General features: G+C 43.3%; 1 protein-coding gene across 2 annotated transcripts; it reads right to left on the reverse strand.

The window, feature by feature from the left end:
• Positions 1–2,380: 2,380 nt before the first annotated feature.
• On the reverse strand, positions 2,381–18,055 carry LOC147632171 (isocitrate dehydrogenase [NAD] catalytic subunit 5, mitochondrial-like). Of its 2 annotated transcripts, XM_086808805.1 has the most exons (7): positions 17,606–18,055; positions 16,028–16,348; positions 15,667–15,828; positions 3,662–3,736; positions 3,413–3,522; positions 3,240–3,312; positions 2,381–3,152 (listed from the first exon to the last, which is right to left on the reverse strand). In XM_086808805.1, the coding sequence occupies exons 1-7, from the start codon at positions 17,810–17,812 to the stop codon at positions 2,961–2,963; spliced, it is 1,140 nt and encodes a 379-aa protein (XP_086664931.1). In that variant the 5' UTR covers positions 17,813–18,055; the 3' UTR covers positions 2,381–2,960. The 2 variants fall into 2 exon arrangements, with proteins under 2 accessions (XP_086664931.1, XP_086664932.1); XM_086808806.1 differs by lacking the exon at positions 15,667–15,828 and having other exon boundaries at positions 17,606–17,993.
• Between the last annotated feature and the right edge of the window lie 887 nt (positions 18,056–18,942).

Below are 18,942 nucleotides of genomic sequence, written 5' to 3' on the forward strand. Positions count from 1 at the left end.
AAGCAATGTCCACACAAGAAATGGTCGACGCTTCGTTTGTTCGATGTTCAATATTGTTGATGATAGACACTTACACGAAAAGATATATGTAAGGAAAACTAGAAAACTAGCAAGTGTTATCAGCATATGAAAGATACATGCTCTTTTTCTAATGTGAGGAAAAAAAAGATCATACGTAGTGTATGGAGGAGAGGTGGTATAAGTCTCCTCTTAAATTTATCAACATAGGGACACGTGCCCTTGCCCCATTTAGAGAAACACTTTCAGTGTTGAAACTATAGTCAACGGGTTCTTTTTTCAACACTACATATCAAGGAGCGTTGTACTTGTGCTTGGCTCGAACATGCAAGTTATTGTATCTAGTTGCTTTCGATGCGTTTCAATCTTTGTAGCCTTACGATCGTGCTAGGTTGTTATTAATAATCTACACTACAAGTATGCAACATTAAACCACTTTCAAACATAAGGACAAAATCATCCCCAGACAACGAGTGTCACGTGCACATCCGTGGACATGGATAACCTCATTATTAGTGCCAAATTCAGTAACATTTTAGGAAAGATGTAGGGGCAAATTTAGAGCCGATTTTGCAACCCAGTAGGCTCCTGAAGTGCCCAAGACATACACCCATATATGGGACACCTTTTATGCACAATTTGAACACAAAAGATGACTTGTTGGACGAAGTTTTGTGGGCTGAAAAGAAAAAACCAACAAGATTACGAATTTTCCTCTTCTCCCTATAAATAGTCAAGCTCTCATTTGTAGATAATATATCTCCCCCTCTTGAAGATTGGTCATAGGTAGCTATCAGTAGAAATAGAAGTCATATTTTGGAAGGCCATTGGCCAAGCATACATGTAACCTTTTCATGGACATATTATATATACTGAAAAGCAATCTCTCTCTCTCTCTCTCTCTCTCTCACTCTCTCTCTTCTTTCATGGTTTTGCATTAAGGTTCCTACAGGGTGCTTAGGGGCTGCAATTAAAGGCATGAAGGCTTCTGTCATACAACATTGGTATCAAAGCATTCGGGCTTAGCCCTATAAGCTGTCATGGGAAAGTGCACAAAATCTTAGCAAAATACAATAGGCAAAGCCAGAGAAAAACATTCGAAGTGTGTGCTGAAAAGAGGACACCAGTTCACTCTCAAATTAGTTCCCGAGGCATAGCAACAAGCATGATCATTCTTGGTAGGAGACCAAAGCTATGTTATGCAAGCCTAGGGAACAAAGTGGAACACATACACCATTCTTCAACCACATTTGAAGTGGAATGTGAGAAGTGGCAAGGTGTTCAAGCAATCAAAGTCAAATCAATAGTCCAAGGAGGAAGGATGACCACCCATCGTCAAGTTTGGCACGAGGGGATGTCACATGCAAAGGCGTGGACATGGATAACCTCATCATTAGTCCCGAATTCGGCAACATTTTAGGGGAGATTTAGGAGCAAATTTAGAGTCGATTTTGCAATCTAGTAGTCTCCCAAAGTGCCGAAGACATACACCCACATATGGGATACCTTTAGACACAAAAGATGACTTTTTGGTCAAAGTTTTGTAGGCTGCAAAGAAAAACTGACTAGATTACAAATTTTCCTCCTCTCCCTAAAAATAGCCAAGCCCACATTTGTACATATCTCTCTCCCTCTTGGAGATTGGTCATAGGTAGACATCACTAGAAGTAGAAGTCATACTTTGGAAGGTCATTGGCCAAGCATACATGTAACCTTTTCATGTACATATTACATATACTTAAAACCACTCTCTCTCTCTCTCTTCCTCTCTCTTTTCTCATGCATTATACATTGAGGTTCCTAAAGGTGCTTAAGGGCTGCAATTAAAGGCATGAACGCTTCCACTATGTCATGACAAGCATGTAGCATTAAAGCACTTTCAAACATAAGGACAAACAACCACAAACATGTTTCTACGACCCATATTATTCGTTGAATATAAAACTTAAAAATCACTTACAACCACAATGTCTAATTTTTTTACAAGACTCGTCGCTTGTATTTCTGTTCTTGAACCAAACCTTCATCTCAAAGATCAAAGTCCTTCCTGTTGGGCTTGTAAGTTATGGTGCTTTAGTCCAGTGCATTCTAAGCATCTAGCACCTATGTTAGCATACCTTACAATTCTAAAAGCTCAATAGGTAAACCTACATTTAAGGATCAACCCAACAACAAAAAAAGTTCAAACTTATTGATTCTTCCTTTTTTGCATCTAGCATTCCGAAGGCTACATTTGGCCTATCTTATTACGCTAGAAGCTCTCGTGCGTGTTCTTGGATTATTTTACTTCAAAATTATAATGTCTTTTATTTGAACATAGCTAATTGGTTTTCCCTTTTCTATAATCAAAACTTTCCTTTCGTATGAATATATTATGTTAACTCCATAAAATGGGAAACCCTTCACATTAAACTCTCTAATTAGATTACATCATTTTTTCGAGAGACTAGAAGCCACAAGTACTATGTCCATCATAATAATCTCATGATTTTGGAGAGAGCACTCAACTAAAATAAGCCGCTCCCTTTTGCCAGATAAAGATAACGTAATAATGGTCATTATGATAGCACGAGCTTTTAGAAAAAGCACATGCACTCTCGACTCTTGAACATGTGCCGATAGCTAGGACATCAAAACGTGTTACTCTGAACCACATCAACCACCAATGAGTAATTTATGCACATAAGTGTAGTTACCCAGAGAAAAAAAGAAAGCTATGACCCCCTCCAAAAAAAGATTCCATTAGTCATGACATAGTCTTATTGGGTTCTTCAGAAGGCTGCAGCAGAAAAGATCATCAAACAGATCATAAGCAAAGGCCACCCCATTTATTCAGAGTAACGAGCATTACCACCCACTCTTTTTTCGTTAGATCATCTCAATTGCTTGTAAAACTCAAAGAGTCGATCCATGCACAAGGGCAGAAAGATGTCAAATGAATATTACAAGTTATCACAGACTGCTTTTGTGTAATCCGAAGTCGTAGACTTTCCTCCCAAATCACCCGTCAGATACTTCCCCTCTTCAATAGTCTTCATGATGGCCCGATGGATCTTGTCAGCTTTCTCAGTCATGCCAAGGTGACGCAGCATCATCACAGAGCTAAGCAGCAGTGCTGTTGGATTTGCCATATTCTACAAAAGCGCAAACAATTTGCAGAATGATTTGATTGATCAAACATATTGCAGCAAGTAGATTATCATGTCAGGTTTGTTACCCACCTTGCCTGCAATGTCTGGAGCAGTCCCATGCACAGCTTCTGCTAAGCAAAGCCCTTTGTCCCCAATGTTGCAGCTGAAAAAACAAGATCATCATTTCAACACCACAAGGACTGCACAACCCCCCATGAAGTGGTTGGTTATGCAGCGTACGCACTTCCTGATGTTGCACTTACCTTGGTGTCAAGCCAAGGCCACCGACCAGACCAGCACAAAGGTCACTGATGATGTCTCCATATAGATTTGGCATCACCAGAACATCAAACAAAGAAGGATTTTTAACCAGCTGCAAACCGACATAGCATTACATTAGGAATAACTCAAGTTATAACATTCTGCCTGCATCCTGTACCTAGTGATGTCCGTGAAGACAGGATGGAGAAGAAAGACATAATCAAATCGTAAATATACTAACATTTTCTTACCATCATGCAGCAGTTGTCAATGATGACTTCCTCATATACTACGTCAGGATACTTTGCTGCGACTTCTCGACAACACTGCATAAAAAGCAACCCCATTGCAAGGCAAGCATCTGATAAGGTTTGAGTGCCATGGCACTGCCACATTCATTTCCTCTTGACACCATTTCTGCTTGTGTACTAAAAAGTAGGTGCTAGCATCATTTGCAAGCTTGTGCCAAACAAACGAATTTCCAGATGAACTAAGATTGCAGTATTATCATTAATATGTTGCAAGATCTCAATTTAAGAAAAGCTTTCTAACTCATATTGTTTTAGGGGAGACATAAGCCTAAGCATATCCTTCAATAATCAATTGATTCCCTATATCTGCTCACCATCAGAATTTGAAAGGTCAGCCAACTATTACACAAGGTAGTCCTGATAAGCATCTGAGAACAGTACCATCATGACTGTGTTAGAAGTCATCTCCTGTCTTTACTGAGACAAGGCCTCTGTTGTGGGTGTGCCCGCCCGTATTAGGTGTTTTCTCATTCTTCCCCACTCTCCATATTTTTTCCCTATTTTTACCAGATGTGGGAGGCTGTCCTGAGTAGTCCAGGTGTTAGCCTATGGGTCCTGCTTCTTTTTACTGCTGGCCGACTCCACACGTGTGAGGGCTGATTCACTGGAGCTGGCCGACTGAAGTTGCTGCAGGTCGTGGACCATTTCTGGGCTGGCAAACTGGAGAGGACCTGGTCGTGAGGCTGTCAGCTGTCCATAATGCTGGCTGGCTGCTCATATGGGGCCATATAAAATGGCCCCATGGCCCCCACACCATTGTGTATCATATTCGGGATCTTCTTTGTGTATATAGAGCAGAGTTACACGCCTCTCTCTCTCTCTCTCTCTCTCTCTCTCTCTCTCTCTCTCGTGCTGTTTTTTTCTGCATTGCGTTTGCTCGTGTGTTCCCAGATTTGGTCATCATCTCCGCTGCGTATTCTGACATGGAATCAGAGCCCTAGGCTCTTGATAGTTCTTGGGATTTGTGTGAGGAAGAGGGGGACTGTTGTGTTGCTGATTGGTGGACTGTACGGGACTGTTTGTGTCTATTTTTTAAGAAACTAGAATATATATATCCCCATATATATATATATATATATAGAAACACAAAGCAAAAGCAAAAGCTAGCTTTGGGGGATTTTTAGCTTTTGGGGCTATCTTTATAAACCCCCTTAAGTGGGCTTCTTGCCACATATCTCTCAAGTTTTCAAGCTCTAGATCAAATTTTCTCTCCACTTACCCTCTTCACGATGTCGACCCAAGAATCGGAGTTGGAGCCCCTTGTGGAACGCGAAGACTTGCCGGCTACGGAAGGTACCGATGCCGATCTTTTTGACAATTTTGTGTCAAAATCAGATTTCCAAGAGTTCAAAGTAGCTCTCAAAGCTTCTTCAACGGAACGTCAGGCACAAATCGCAGCCAAGATGCAAGCTTTGCAGAATTCCATCGCTCTATTGACCACTACCCTCTCTACTCTATCGGGTATGGATACCTTGGCTTCTCTCCAACATTACTCCGGAACCGTTCGGGGGGCGAGCAAAAGCAGCGCACCAAGGAGATCGTGGACACGTGGCTACATAAGTGGCAAGTTCACTTTCAGTTTCATCCATATGATGATGGAAAGAAGATCCAGTTAGCAGTAGGTTTCCTGTCCGGCAAAGCTTTGCTTTGGTGGAAGGAACTCAACCCTAAGCCAACGACTTGGGCACAATTCGAAGACGTCTTCAAGAAACAATTCCTCACGAAAGAGGATGATTATGATGTTGTTGCCCGGTTTTCAACTTTGACCATGACCTTGCAGCACCTCACTTATGAGGTCTACCTCCAGAAGTTTAGACTTACAGATGAAAGCTACAAAGATGGATCCCACTACTCTTTTGGGGTTTTTCGTAGCATGTTTACCAGACTTGTACCGATTACAGGTTAAAATAACAAATGTAAAACATTGGACCAGGCCATTCATTCAGCTCGTATCTATGATGATACAATGGTCTCTTCCAAGTCGAAACCAGTTACCGAGCAGGGAAACAAGCATAAAAGAAAGTTCTCCGCACCTATGGCTAACACGACTAAAGGAAAGTCTTCGGACCAACCTTCGAAGAATTCAAGTTCGACACCAGTGAAGAAGAAACGACTCCTTAGGGCTTTAAAGCTCAAGAAGGAAGGACGTTGTTTTATCTGTGAAGAAAAAGGACATATGCGTAACGAGTGCCCAAAGCAAAAGGGTACCAAGACAAACGCAAGACCCAAGCCAAAGGCAGCTAACCAGTTGTCTTTGACAGGTACGTCAATTACTGTACTTTCTCGCCCTAATACTTGTTCTAATTGTCTGTTCAATTCTAAAGTATTTGGCTTGCATGATCTTCTCCGAGTTTATGGAGAAGTGAATGGCCATAAGATTCACATTCTTCTAGACCCTGGTAGCTCACACAACTTTGTTCATTACAAACTTATGCAGAAATTGAGTCTTGATACGACACCCAACAATCATACCTATGAGGTACGCCTACCTGTGGGAAGGCAAGTCTGGGATCGAAAGGTGGAGATGCTTCCAATCCAGATTCAGAACTATACAGATACTCTCGAATGCTTTGTAATGCACCTAGAGAATGTAGACTTGTTATTAGGGATTGAGTGGTTTAAGACTCTTCAAGTCCAGATAGATTGGTCTAGTCACAGTTTTTCTTTTCAACATAAGGACACCAAGTATAGTATTTTAGGTGATTGTATTCATCCCTCTCAGGGACCTCTTGTAAATACAATTGATTTTGAAAATATAATGGATTCTTCTTTGTATACCGCTTTCCATTGTGTATTGATTCCACTTTCTTCCTTTCTCATCCCTTCCTTGGATGTAAATGAAGTAAGTGTGTTTGAAAGCAAAGAATTACAAAAGATACTTGATTCGTTTCAAGATGTATTTCCTAAAGAACTGCCATCGGGTTTACCACCTGAACGGGCATTAGATCATCGTATTGACTTGATCCCTGGTGCTCATCCTGTCAGTATTCCACCTTACAGGATGAGCCAAGCTGAGGAAGATGAGTTGGCTAAACAACTCAAAGATTATTTAAGAATGGGCCACATCCGTCCAAGTAAATCACCTTGGGGTGCACCTGTGTTGCTTAGTGGAGAATGTGTATAGATTACAAGAGATTAAACAAGCTCACCATTAAGAACCGTTATCCTCTCCCTAGATCAGATGACCTGATTGACCGGTTAGCAAGAGCGAAATATTTCACAAAGATAGATTTACGTACTGGCTATCACCAGATACGTATTCATGAAAGGCATGTCGAAAGAACCGCCTTTCGGACTAGGTATGGCCATTACGAGTTTCTCGTATTACCTTTTGGATTAACCAATGCTCCAGTCACTTTCCAACAAATGATGAACGATCTTTTTTGTGAACATTTGGGAAAATTTATGGTGGTGTTCCTGGATGATATTTTGATATATAGTCGTACTCTTGAGGACCATGTCAGACACCTCATGATTGTCTTATCTATTTTAAGACAAAATTGACTATATCCTAAATTAAGTAAATGTGAGTTCTTTATGACAGAAATCATTTACTTGGGACACAAGATCACTCAAGATGGATTGAGCATTGACTATGACCGAGTTCAGAAGGTTCTGGAGGACTGGCCTATACCACGAACAGTGAAACAACTTCGTTCTTTTCTCGGTTTTGTTGTTTTTCTTCGGAAATCTGTGCGGGAGTACTCTCAGCTCACACTACCAATAACCGACTTATTGAAAGGTCGTGGACGCAAGTCAAATCAGCCTATCACTTGGAATAACGATTTGGATATAGCCTTCAGACTTTTGAAAGATAAAGTCAAGGAAGCACCTATCTTAGCATTACCTGTTCCTAGTCGGCTCTATTTGGATATGTTCTTGAAACTCATGCCAGTGACTATGCTATCGAGACTGCTCTATTTCAAGATGGTAGACCGATTGCTTTTGAAAGTAAAAAGCTAGACGACACTCAATCTCGTTGGCCAGCCCTTGAGAAGGAGCTTTATGCTGTGATTCATGCTCTCAAGGTTTGGAGACATTATTTATATGGCTCCAAGTTTGTGGTATTGACTGATCATCAATCAATTAAGTATGTGTGTGATGCGGATGATTTGAGAGGAAGGAAAGCTCGTTGGGCAGAGTTAATGCAAGATTTTGATTTTGAGATCTGTTATCGAAAAGGGTCCATGAATAGTATTGCAGATGCGCTTAGTCGGATTAGAGAGGTGAATTCTTTGTCGTTCACTAAGATTTCTACTGACTTATTTCAGTCATTGAGAGGGCTTTGCAGGACTGATAGTTATTTTGGTCCATTTTGGCAGAAGATCCAGGACGAGAGCTCATTGATTGACCAAGACTCAATGATTGAGCAGTCTACCATTCAGACTGCAGGAGGCCAGTGGATGATTCGGAATGGTTTACTATTTCGTAATGACAAAATTTGTGTACCACAGATCCCGGACATTAGGTCCAAGATTCTTAAGGAGTGTCACGACACCCCTTCTGCTGGACACCCTGGGGTACATAGGACAGTATCGTTAGTGAAACACACTTTTTATTGGCCAAAGATGAAAGGGTATGTAGAAGATTATGTTCTCAAGTGTCAGATTTGTCAGGCAAATAAAGCTGCACGCTTTAGACAAGCTGGATTATTGCATCCTTTGCAAATCCCAAGTAATAAATAGGAAAGTATTTCCATGGATTTTATTACCGGATTGCCAAGAACACATCAAGGCCACAGTTCTATTTGGGTTGTGGTAGATCGCTTGACAAAAATGGCTAGATTTTTTCAGACCCGAAAGACTATTACAGCTACGCAATTAGCACGGCACTTTATCAAGCAATTGTTTAGACTGTACGGGTTACCACAGGACATAGTCACATGATTTTTAGAAACTTGTTTTTGAGAAGTTGGAAACAACTTTGAATTTGAGTTCCTCGGATCATCCTCAATCTGATGGCCAGACTGAAAGAGTGAATCAGATTTTGGAGGATATGCTTCGAGCATGTATATCCAAAAGACAAAGTTCATGGGAGGATTATCTTCCTATGTTAGAATTTGCATATAACAATACTAAGCATACGAGTACAGGTTTTAGTCCTTTCATGCTTATGTATGGTTTTCAACCTAGATCACCTGTTACAGTAGGATTCTCAGCACTTCAGCATGATGCAGCACGTAATTTTTTGCAAGATATGCAAGAAATGTTACAAGTTGCGAAGGAATCTATTAGAAGTGCTCAAGACCGAGACAGGTTTGATTCTAATAGACATCGTTCACCCAGAGAGTTCTCTGAAGGAACGATGGTGTATTTGCAAGTTCTGAAAGATTCCGAGACTTTACGGACAGGTCGATCTCCGAAATTATCCCCTAGATACTGTGGACCATTTCGTGTTACACGACGGATTGGTTCAGTTGCATATGAATTGGATTTGCCTTCTCATGTGAAAGTTCATCCTGTATTTCATGTCAGTAGACTTAAGGAAGTACTGGGTGGAGCAGATCAGTTAGTTACTCCTCAAGAAATTACAGATGTCGAGGACATTTGTTCCGCACGAACTTGAAAAGATTCTTGGATTTCGTGAAAGAAGATTGCGTAATACGCTTATCACGGAATACAAGATCAAGTGGAAGGGGAGGACGCTACATGGGAGACCTCAGACATTGACTACTCTTCAAAGAGATTACCCTCGCTTTTTAGTGAGCTCAGGAGTGAGCTCTTAGAGGAAGGGGAGTATGTCATGTGCACAGTGTGTATCTACCGTGTGCTACACACACACAAGACTAGCTTCGAGGTTTGGGGAAGCTTGGAGCTAGGCAGGCTGATTGACGAGCTGAGTTAGGGATATACTAACGAGCGGGCACCCAAGTATGGACGAGCGGGCGCCCAAGTGTGGACGCCCGATGACCGGCCAAGAGCCTGTAAAAGGGTGGCCAAGGTTAGTTATTGGGATATAGAGAGTCTCGCGAGTTTGTGAGAGCTCTATGGTCTTGGAGCCTGGATCTAGTGCAGACGTGCACCTGCTTTATGCAGCCGAGGCCGGCAGCAATCTCGAGGCCCGCTAGGGTAGCTTCGTGGCGGTATGGAACGTCGCGAGAATGAGATTGGTCGGTACGTCAACCTAGTTAGCTCAACTCGTGGCTCGGTGGGGACAGCCAAGACTTTGGACTTGCCCACGGCTATCATGGTTGCGAGGTGAGTCAGGCTTGCACCCCCTTGTTGTTTGTTTATTCGTTTGTTTGCAGGATTCGAGTCTCATACCAAGTACGATCACGAGGAGATCCGTGGGGAATTGACAGTTTGGGAAGAGGAGAAGCAAGAGGACAGTGGATTGATTTTCTCAGCCACTTGTAGGTGTAAGTTCTTCTTTGTTCCCACCCACCCACCCTTTTTCAGAGTACATCCCCGCAATGGCAGATCTGTTAGAGATGGCCGAGAGGCATGTGAAGATCCCTACACTCCCCACGTTCCCAGTGGACCATCAGTTGGACGGCAACAACTACGGCATATGGAAGGTTATGATGGAATCTATTATGGAGTCTTACGACCTTGCTGATTTCATCGTTGTTGGAGTTCCACAGTCGGAAGTAGAGGAAGGGGAGTTACCGTCAATCCAAAAGGACCGGGAGGCACAGGCACATTTGTGGGATCGTGTCAACACCAGGGTCCGTTTATTTATCTTCCTCAACTGCACACCGTAGGTAATCAATCATGTAAAGCATATGACGCTGGCCAGAGGTATATGGCAGCATTTGGCTTCTCTTTACAACAGGGTATCGCCCATGAAGAGGATTTTCTTGGAAGTACAGATGCGGGTTATGAGCCCTGCAAAGTCGCCGACGATGCAGGAGCATATTAACAAGCTGCAGGCTCTTCAGCAGGAAGTCCTTCAAGCTGGGAAGAAGATATCGTCAGAGGACATGGCCATAACGTTGCTGTCGCACTTGCCCTCTCAATACTCAGCATTTTACTCGTCTTTGATTACCAGTGGCAGGCTCAGCACCATCACGTGGGAGGAGCTTGTGCCCATGGTCTTGGACCAGGAAGAACAATTCACGAACCCTCCACAGGGCGGAGGTTCAGAGGCCTTAACTGGCCAACGATCGAAAGACCGTAACTCGGGCAAAGGGAAGGCTTCATCGAAGAAGTCTTTTGAGAAGAAGTCCCACGCTGACCGCAAGAAACTAAAGGCAAAGAGGACCTATAATGATTGTGGCGAGAAAGGCCACTATTGGAGGTAGTGTCCCAAGTGGAAGACCGAGAAGGGCGAAGATTCCTCAGCAGCAATCATGAAGACTCCGGCTTTTGTGCACTTGGAGATGATGGACACCGATGTTTCATTTTCTTCAGGCAAGGAGGAGGTTGGAGGACTCGCCGGATACTCGGGAGTGGATTCTAGCCAGTGGTGCTTCTAGGCACATGACTCCTTCCCGTTCAGATTTACAAGATCTCTGCACGTATTCTGGTCACATTCTTACTGGGGATACATCCACTATCCCAGTTCACAGTGAGGACAAGTTGGAGATAGTTCCTGATAGCAGAGGGGGGAAGCATTCCCCCCAGGTGTTGTATGTTCCGTCACTTGGTTTTCATCTGTTGTTAGTGCATCAATACGGGTGGAGTTTGATGAGCACTTTGTTGCTCTCCAGGACAAGGCAACAGGCCACGTAGTATAGGAAGGCGGAGTGGGGAATGGCGTTTACAAGCTTTCAACCTCTCTCCCAGGTTCTCAGGTTTTTGTGATGAGTGGCAGTCTGGTAATGGCCACTTAAGTGTGGATACGCTACAAGTGCAAGCTTTCCGAGACCAGATGGTGGATAGCTTGCTAGTTGATGGCAGCAGTTGGCACGAACTTTCCAGTACTGATGTTGGTGATTCTTGTGTTCGTCAATCAGAGGAAACTGAACACGTAACTTATGCTCTGATGTCTCGTAGTATTCGGGACAAAGAAATTCCTGTAGATGAGGATGTTCTTTCCACGGAAACCTCTCGAAAAGCAAGGCAGGTGGCAGTTGATTACTTGCAGAAGGAGATGAATTCTCCATTCTTTGTGGTTCTAGATTCAAAGGGGGTGATTGACAGGTTTCAAAAGGCCGTGCGTGGTCTTCAACAAGTTTCCAGGACTTGGCTTTGCACCGTAGCAGGTGTTGATCCTTGTGAGCAGTGTGATGCCTCTGTGACTCGAAAGCAGAATGGTTCATTGATTTGGTTGATGGACACCAGATTGGACGTGAGCTTCCTGATGAGGCAGTTGAGCTCATGGTTGTAGATGACTCTTTGGGAGGCAGGATTGCGTATCTTGTGGTTTTTGCGGCATGCGAAGGATCGTGGACTCTTTTACACAGGCGGGGGATTGATGGATGGAGTCATAGTCACAAGGGACGGGGGACAGGGACGGGACGAGGGACGACCATAAGTAGGGAACGAGGACGGGGGAGGGAACGGCACTCAAAAAATACTTTTTTTTTAAGTTTTTTTACTCCACACTTATTCTACTTTGGAAGTACATCAAAATGAGCACAAATTTACACTAAAATGGTAAGCTTTTGAGTCATATTAACAAAATACGCCAATCAAAGAGTGAAGGCATTGACGGTTGAGGAGGATGCTATGGTCGAAGATGGCTTGAGAGAGAGAGAGAGAGTCTAGATAGTAGAGAGTAGAGCCTTGTGTGAGAGGCTTGGAAGTTGGAAGTTACTAAGTTAGAAGAAGCTTGAGGGAGAGAGACTAGAGAGAGTAGATACACTCATGGAGTGTAGCTTGAGGCTTGAGGCTTGAAAGTTGAGAGAGAGAGTTGCTTGAACTTTGAAAACTTGAAGGGGTGTGTGTGTGTGCTTGTAGCCTTGTAGCCTTGTTCTTATATAGATATTAGATAGGCAAGAGAGAGAGGAAAGGGCAAGACGAGAGAGAGAGAGAGAGGCAAGGGCCAAGGCCCAAGGCCCCAAGGCTCAAGCCTAAAGGCCAAGCCTCAAGGCAAGAGAGAGGCAAGGGCCAAGGCCCAAGGCCCAAGCCTCAAAGGCTCAAGGCCTCGCCAAACGGCTAGAAACGGCCAAAAAAAACTAGTCGTCTGATTGCGCGCAACGGCTCCCAGCCGTCCCCTTCACCGTCCCTTGTGAGGGACACCTCCAGGGGGACGTCCGACCGTCCCCGTTGCTGAACCGTCTCGACCCGGCGTCCCTCCGTTCCAACAGTCCGTCCCTTCCGTCCCCTATGACTATGGATGGAGTCTGACTCCACGGTTGGAGTGACTTAGATTGGGGAGGAGATCCAAACACGAGGAGATCTACTTCAGGCCCAAAAGCAGTTTTATGGTGCAGTAAGAGGCAGTCAACCTTTGCCTTGTCGTTGACAGAGGCAGAGTACCGAGCTGCTTGTGAGGTGGTGAGGTGGTGAGGTTGCAGAGGTTGCATTGCAGGATTGGGCTTCCACTGGAGGAACCCATAGTCATCCATAGGCACTCTCTTCGTGAACAGATCATTGCTGATGACATCTTGCTAGAGTTCTGTTCGACGGAGGACAGTACGGTGGACCTCTTCACGAAGTCGCTATCTCAGGATTTGCTCAGGTGGCACCCCAGCTCCCTGTGGTTGGTTTCACAGCCAAGAGTTGAGAGGGGGTGTTAGAAGTCATCTCCTGTCTTTACTGAGACACCAGGGCCTCTGTTGCGGGTGTGCCCACCCATATTAGGTGTTTTCTCATTCTTCCCCACTCTCCATATTTTTTCCCTATTTTTACCAGATGTGGGAGGCTGTCCTGAGTAGTCCAGGTGTTAGCCTATGGGTCCTGCTTCTCTTTACTGCTGGCCGACTCCACACGTGTGAGGGCTGCTTCACTGGAGCTGGCCGACTGAAGTTGCTGCAGGTCGTGGACCATTTCTGGGCTGGCCGACTGGAGAGGACCTGGTCGTGTGTCCATAATGCTGGCTGACTGCTCATATGGGGCCATATAAAATGGCCCCATGGCCCCCACACCATTGTGTATCATATTCGGGATCTTCTTTGTGTATAAAGAGCAGAGTTACACGCCTCTATCTCTCTCTCTCTCTTGTGCTGTTTTTTTCTGCATTGCGTTTGCTCGTGTTCCCAGATTTGGTCATCATCTCCGCTGCGTATTCTGACAGACTGCCCGCTATTACAATTGGCCCAACTTCATGCTTCCATGATGAAGCTAATTGGGTTTACGCATCTGATGACAACAATCACTCTTGCCCACTATTACACTTGGCCAAGCCTCGTGCTTTCATGGTAAAGCTAATTGTGTATTAGTCTCATGCTTTCATGGTGAAGCTATTACACAAGGTAGTACTGATCCCCTCTACTCAAAAGCATCCAACGACAACCATCACCATCACCCACTATTACACTTGGCCAAGTCATGGTGAACAGGTGCACACTAGCGCAGGGTCAGGCTGGAGCCCGGACACAGGTGCCTAGTGGGGAGATATCCCTAATGTGGGAAGAGGGGGAAAGGAAAATGCCAGATTTGGAATTCTCTCATATACATGGCAGAACTTGTAGAATGTCAAAACATACACAACATGCATAGCTAGGTCTAGGGAGACCTTGCGTTGGTATCAGACCTTGTTACAAAGTAAATGCAATGGTTTTGTTGAAAATAGACACGCATAACATCTCAACTTGTACAATTGCCCAGCCACCATTAAACGCCGGCCCCACATTGGCCTCCTAGTCAGGGCTTGTGAGTTTCCATTGTCATCAGTGTTTGCTCATCACTACAGATACCTTACCACGTAAGGTTTGTAGACTCACATTACTTTTAGGCACAAACAGCCAACTTGAGGTTCGACTTCCTTGCAAAAGGTAAGAGTGTCCCCCTCCGAATTGCAAACAAGACTATCAATTCTGCACGAATGCAAGTAAACCTTAACTATTCTGCTCACCAATAAGAACAAAGCTTGCTGGTAAATTTAAAAAGAGCACCATCTTGTGTGAAAGGCAATAAGGTCAAATTCAAAGCCATAAAAAAAACTCAAATCATTTCAAAGAGCCAAAACTCCCATACAGCTGCTGTTAAGGCAGTAAGAGTCACATGTGAAATCAAGCCTCTTGCGCAGCTCACAAGTTTCTTTTCTGCCTTCTTACCCAGTGGGATCTCCTTCTAGATGGATAGTAACATGTCTTCATAAATAAAGCATGTGCTAACCGTCATGCATGAAGTGCATGGGAACAATAAGTTCGCATTTGAGGGGTAAGCATTTGAGGCTATGGTGGGAGTGTCAGACTGTCAGTACAGGTGAATTCCTTGTAGGAGAGCTTGCTCCATCCAGGAATAAGGAGAAAAACTACCCTTTCTACCCATTACAACAAGCCACCACAAACCATGCAGAGCCATTCTCAAATTCTTAAGATGAAACACTTATTCCAAAGTCTAAACCTGTAAAATGAATTTGCGAGTCAATTTTAAAATAAAGAGCATCAAAATATATAAGGCATGCTTCAGTTCCAATTTGGAACGCCTTTCCTTTGTTCTAAAAGTAACAACCATAGATCACATGTTCCACCGGCATCCAGCAGCACAACATCTGGCTTATTAACGGCTGATTTCTGCTAAAGAATGTCTTGGGAACAATCCTTGATAGGATTGTTCCCAAAAGCTTCCGATCCAGCTGCTTCCACACTTTCAAATTTTGCATCCTAGGCAATTTAATCATAAAGTTCGATTGCACGCACACTTGGGGTGACTGGGAGAGAGGGGGAAGAGGGGATACCAAACAGTTGGAAAGTTAAACAAAGGGTAGTAGAGCTCGTTAGAAAAAGCCAAATATACAAAAAAATGAGAGAGAGAGTTTGCAAAACGCACAATGCACATAATATGCTCATTAACAAACGCTCCAACTTCCTTTGATGCCATTCAAAATTTTGATGGTAACCCATAAAAAGAAGTCAACACAAAAACAGGCAATAATACAAAACTTTTACTCACCTGCAAGAACAATCCATCAGTCTTTTTCATTATATTGGCTTTATGAATAGCTGAAACTCGTTGCCTTTCATTTGTTTGGGCATAGTGAAAGGCATAATCTGCAACCCTAAGGCTTGCCTGCCGAGTAATGATTTTCAGGCTCTCCACCACACCCTTAACAACCTAAATTTTTTGATAAGATTCAAGTCAGATGGGCCTGATTTGTCCTGAGAAGAAGAAAAAAAAGGGCACACTGGCATATGGATCGATCTTCAACTACATTATGTGTGAGCTTTGATGCCTGGTGGTGCTTAAGCAAGAAGGCTCAAGAGGGCAGAACAAATGCGAAATAGTGGCAACCAAAGAACAATGCTTCACTAACCTGGTGTTCCAAGCCACTGTATTCCCCTTCCGTGTTTTCGCGAATTGTTACAAGATTGACATTATCATATCGAGTCTTGTAGCCAGGAATGCTCAAACAAGGTCTTACATTTGCGTAGAGCCCTAGTTCCTTGCGGAGAGTGAGATTGAGAGATTTGTGACCTTTTCCAATTGGGGTTGTCATGGGGCCTTTAAGTCCAATGCCATTCTGGCGAACAGACTCCATGCTGTCAAAGGTTACAAAACTGCCAGTGCGAGCATCCACAGTAGTTCCCACATGATGCTCCTCCCACTCTATAGGCACCCCTGCAGCTTGAAAAATCTGCAAAACCATGGAGCAAGATCTTGACTTTTTATCCATCCATGGCTTTCAAATGCATAATAATTCATATATAACTTTTCAAAAGCATGATAATGGATAGAATTTTTTGTCCATCAGCAATTCAGGATGTAAATCCATAGCCATCCAAGTGTAAAATGATGATATAGTTAATTTGTAGCTTTGTATTGAAAAATGACGATATCCATCCTTGACTTCCAAAATGCAAAACCATCAACAGCTATACAATGAACGCTGAATAGTCAACTAGAGAATCAAAATGGAAACAATAATAGACTTCATAAGGAAAAATAACGATAAATTCATGATGCAGTATATACAATAGCATGAATGCATCCAACTCATACAATGCAATACGAAGAGAAAGTGGAAAACGATGTAAAGGTCAAAAGATGGTATCCATCAATGAGCATCAAGATACAAAGGATGAAACGCATCCTTCTACCACTTTGAATAACTCTCCAGGAAAAATGAACCAGAAGCAAAAAGTACAAGTTTTCTACAGCCATAGCTTGCAAGTGACAATGTATCCTACACACACATAGATGTTTTCATAAAATTGAAATATATCCAAGCTTACATATAAAGAAAATTTTGATAGAAATAAACAAACTCAAACAAACAAAAAATCTACTTGGAAGCTTTGCAAAGAATACAAAAGCTTGAAAAAAAAATGCATGCAATATGATGCTATGATCTGTTCGCTAATTATGGATAACTTAAAGTGCTATACTTAAATATGCTAACAAAGTGCTATACACAGCTTCAAAAATAAAATAATCAGATCCATCCATAGCTTTGAATTGCTCCATCCGTAGCTGAATGGGATTATATCTTCAATATACAAATCCGATGACATCCCTCTAGAGCTTGAGGATGCAAACAAGATGATTTCTGTATACATCCATAGCTTCAGAAAGCAACAACAATGATTAACATCCATGACTTCAGAAAGCAACAACAATGACTAACACCCATGGCGTCGGGCATACATCCATAACTTTGAACTGCTAAAACGATGGCATAACATCTATAGGCAAAGAACGATAACATTAATCCACAGTTTTGAACGCAAAGAATGATGACATACATCCATGGCATTGCAATGCAAAAAATAAAATAACATATCGGTGGCATCACAAAAAGAACATCCAAGACTTCTAAATTTAAAAAAGGGTATACATCCAGGCAAGAAAACCAAGCACAAAACAGGTGCGGAAAGAGAACCCCTAATCTAACCTGCTTAACAGAAGCAGCGATCTCGGGCCCGATCCCATCTCCTGGAAAGAGAGTCGCTCGAACAACGGAGTCCTGACTGGCTGAACCGAAGAATCTGCTTGCTGCAGAGAAATGATGAGGCTGAACTAACGCAGGACGCAGGCTCTGAGTGTTGGGAACCCTAATCAAAGAGGGCAGGAGGGCCCTGGCCCTTCTCAAGAACGCCATGGCTCACCGCTCTGTCCTGCTTTCTCCACTTGCGTCGTCTTCTTCTTCCGCTAGTGCTGGCCGTTGCTCGCCTCTTTCTTCTTCTTCTTCTTCTTCTTCTTCTTCTGTTTTACTGCCAGAGAGGCTTCCAAAGCTCATCAGTCTCTCTCTCGCGCCCGCGTACAGAGAGAACAATCGCTAAGGGAGAAAGCAAAGCCGTTGAAATTTTCGGTCGCGTTGCCAGGAGGAACTTCACGAGTTCACACTTGGGCGGGGAACGTGGTCTATTAATTACATTTGGATGGTTAATGAACTTTGATATTTTCGGGCGCCTTGCGAGGAGGAACTTCACACTTGGGCAGGGAACATGGTCTCTTCATAGGTATTAATTACATTTGGATGGTTGATGGACGTTCATGGTGATAGCTGGTATGCTTTTCATGATGCACCCAGCTTTCGAGTTCAAGTCCCACTGTTGGTCGTATATGCCCTTGTGTTGCATTCTACCGACGTTAATACCTCTCTCTCTCTCTCTCTTTCTCTCTCTCTCTCTCTCTCTCTCTCTCTACTGCATTCATGAAATGTGTCAATCCTAATACTGCATCATGTTTAAAATCACATTTAATTAGATTTTTAGCACGACAAGATCATATAAAGTAAAGTCTAACTTGAGTGTTTTGTAAAAATATGTATCATTAGAATGTCAGTAAGGCTCTCATAAAAAGCGCATGATAAGGCCAAATGGGCTACCATGGCTCATGACACACTATGCCAACTTTTGACCTATTTTGCAAATGATGGCTATTCAAAATGATTGCAGGTCACTTTTTTATAATGATGATATTTTTTTGTAAGTGTAATTAATGTTCATAATAATACCTCTATAAGTGGAAGGTTACCTTTTTGCAATCCCCTCCGGGGCCGTGCCGTGACGCCCCCGCAGCTCCCCCGCCCCGCGTGGTGCCCCCCCCCCCCCCCCCCCCGTGCCGTGCCGTGACGCCCCGCACCCCCCCCCCCAAATTTATTCCCCCTGAAAAAGGTTCTCCCTTTCTCTCTCCTTGTAGCCCCCTTTCTCTTGCTTTGATAAATAAGTGTTTCCCTTCTCTCTCTCTCTTTGACAAACAATGTGCTTCATTAACCTCTTCTTGAGC

The sequence above is a fragment of the Cibotium barometz genome, chromosome 14 (assembly GCF_041138505.1).
Source record: "Cibotium barometz isolate CiBa-2024 chromosome 14, ASM4113850v1, whole genome shotgun sequence".
Taxonomy (NCBI): Eukaryota; Viridiplantae; Streptophyta; class Polypodiopsida; order Cyatheales; family Cibotiaceae; genus Cibotium; species Cibotium barometz.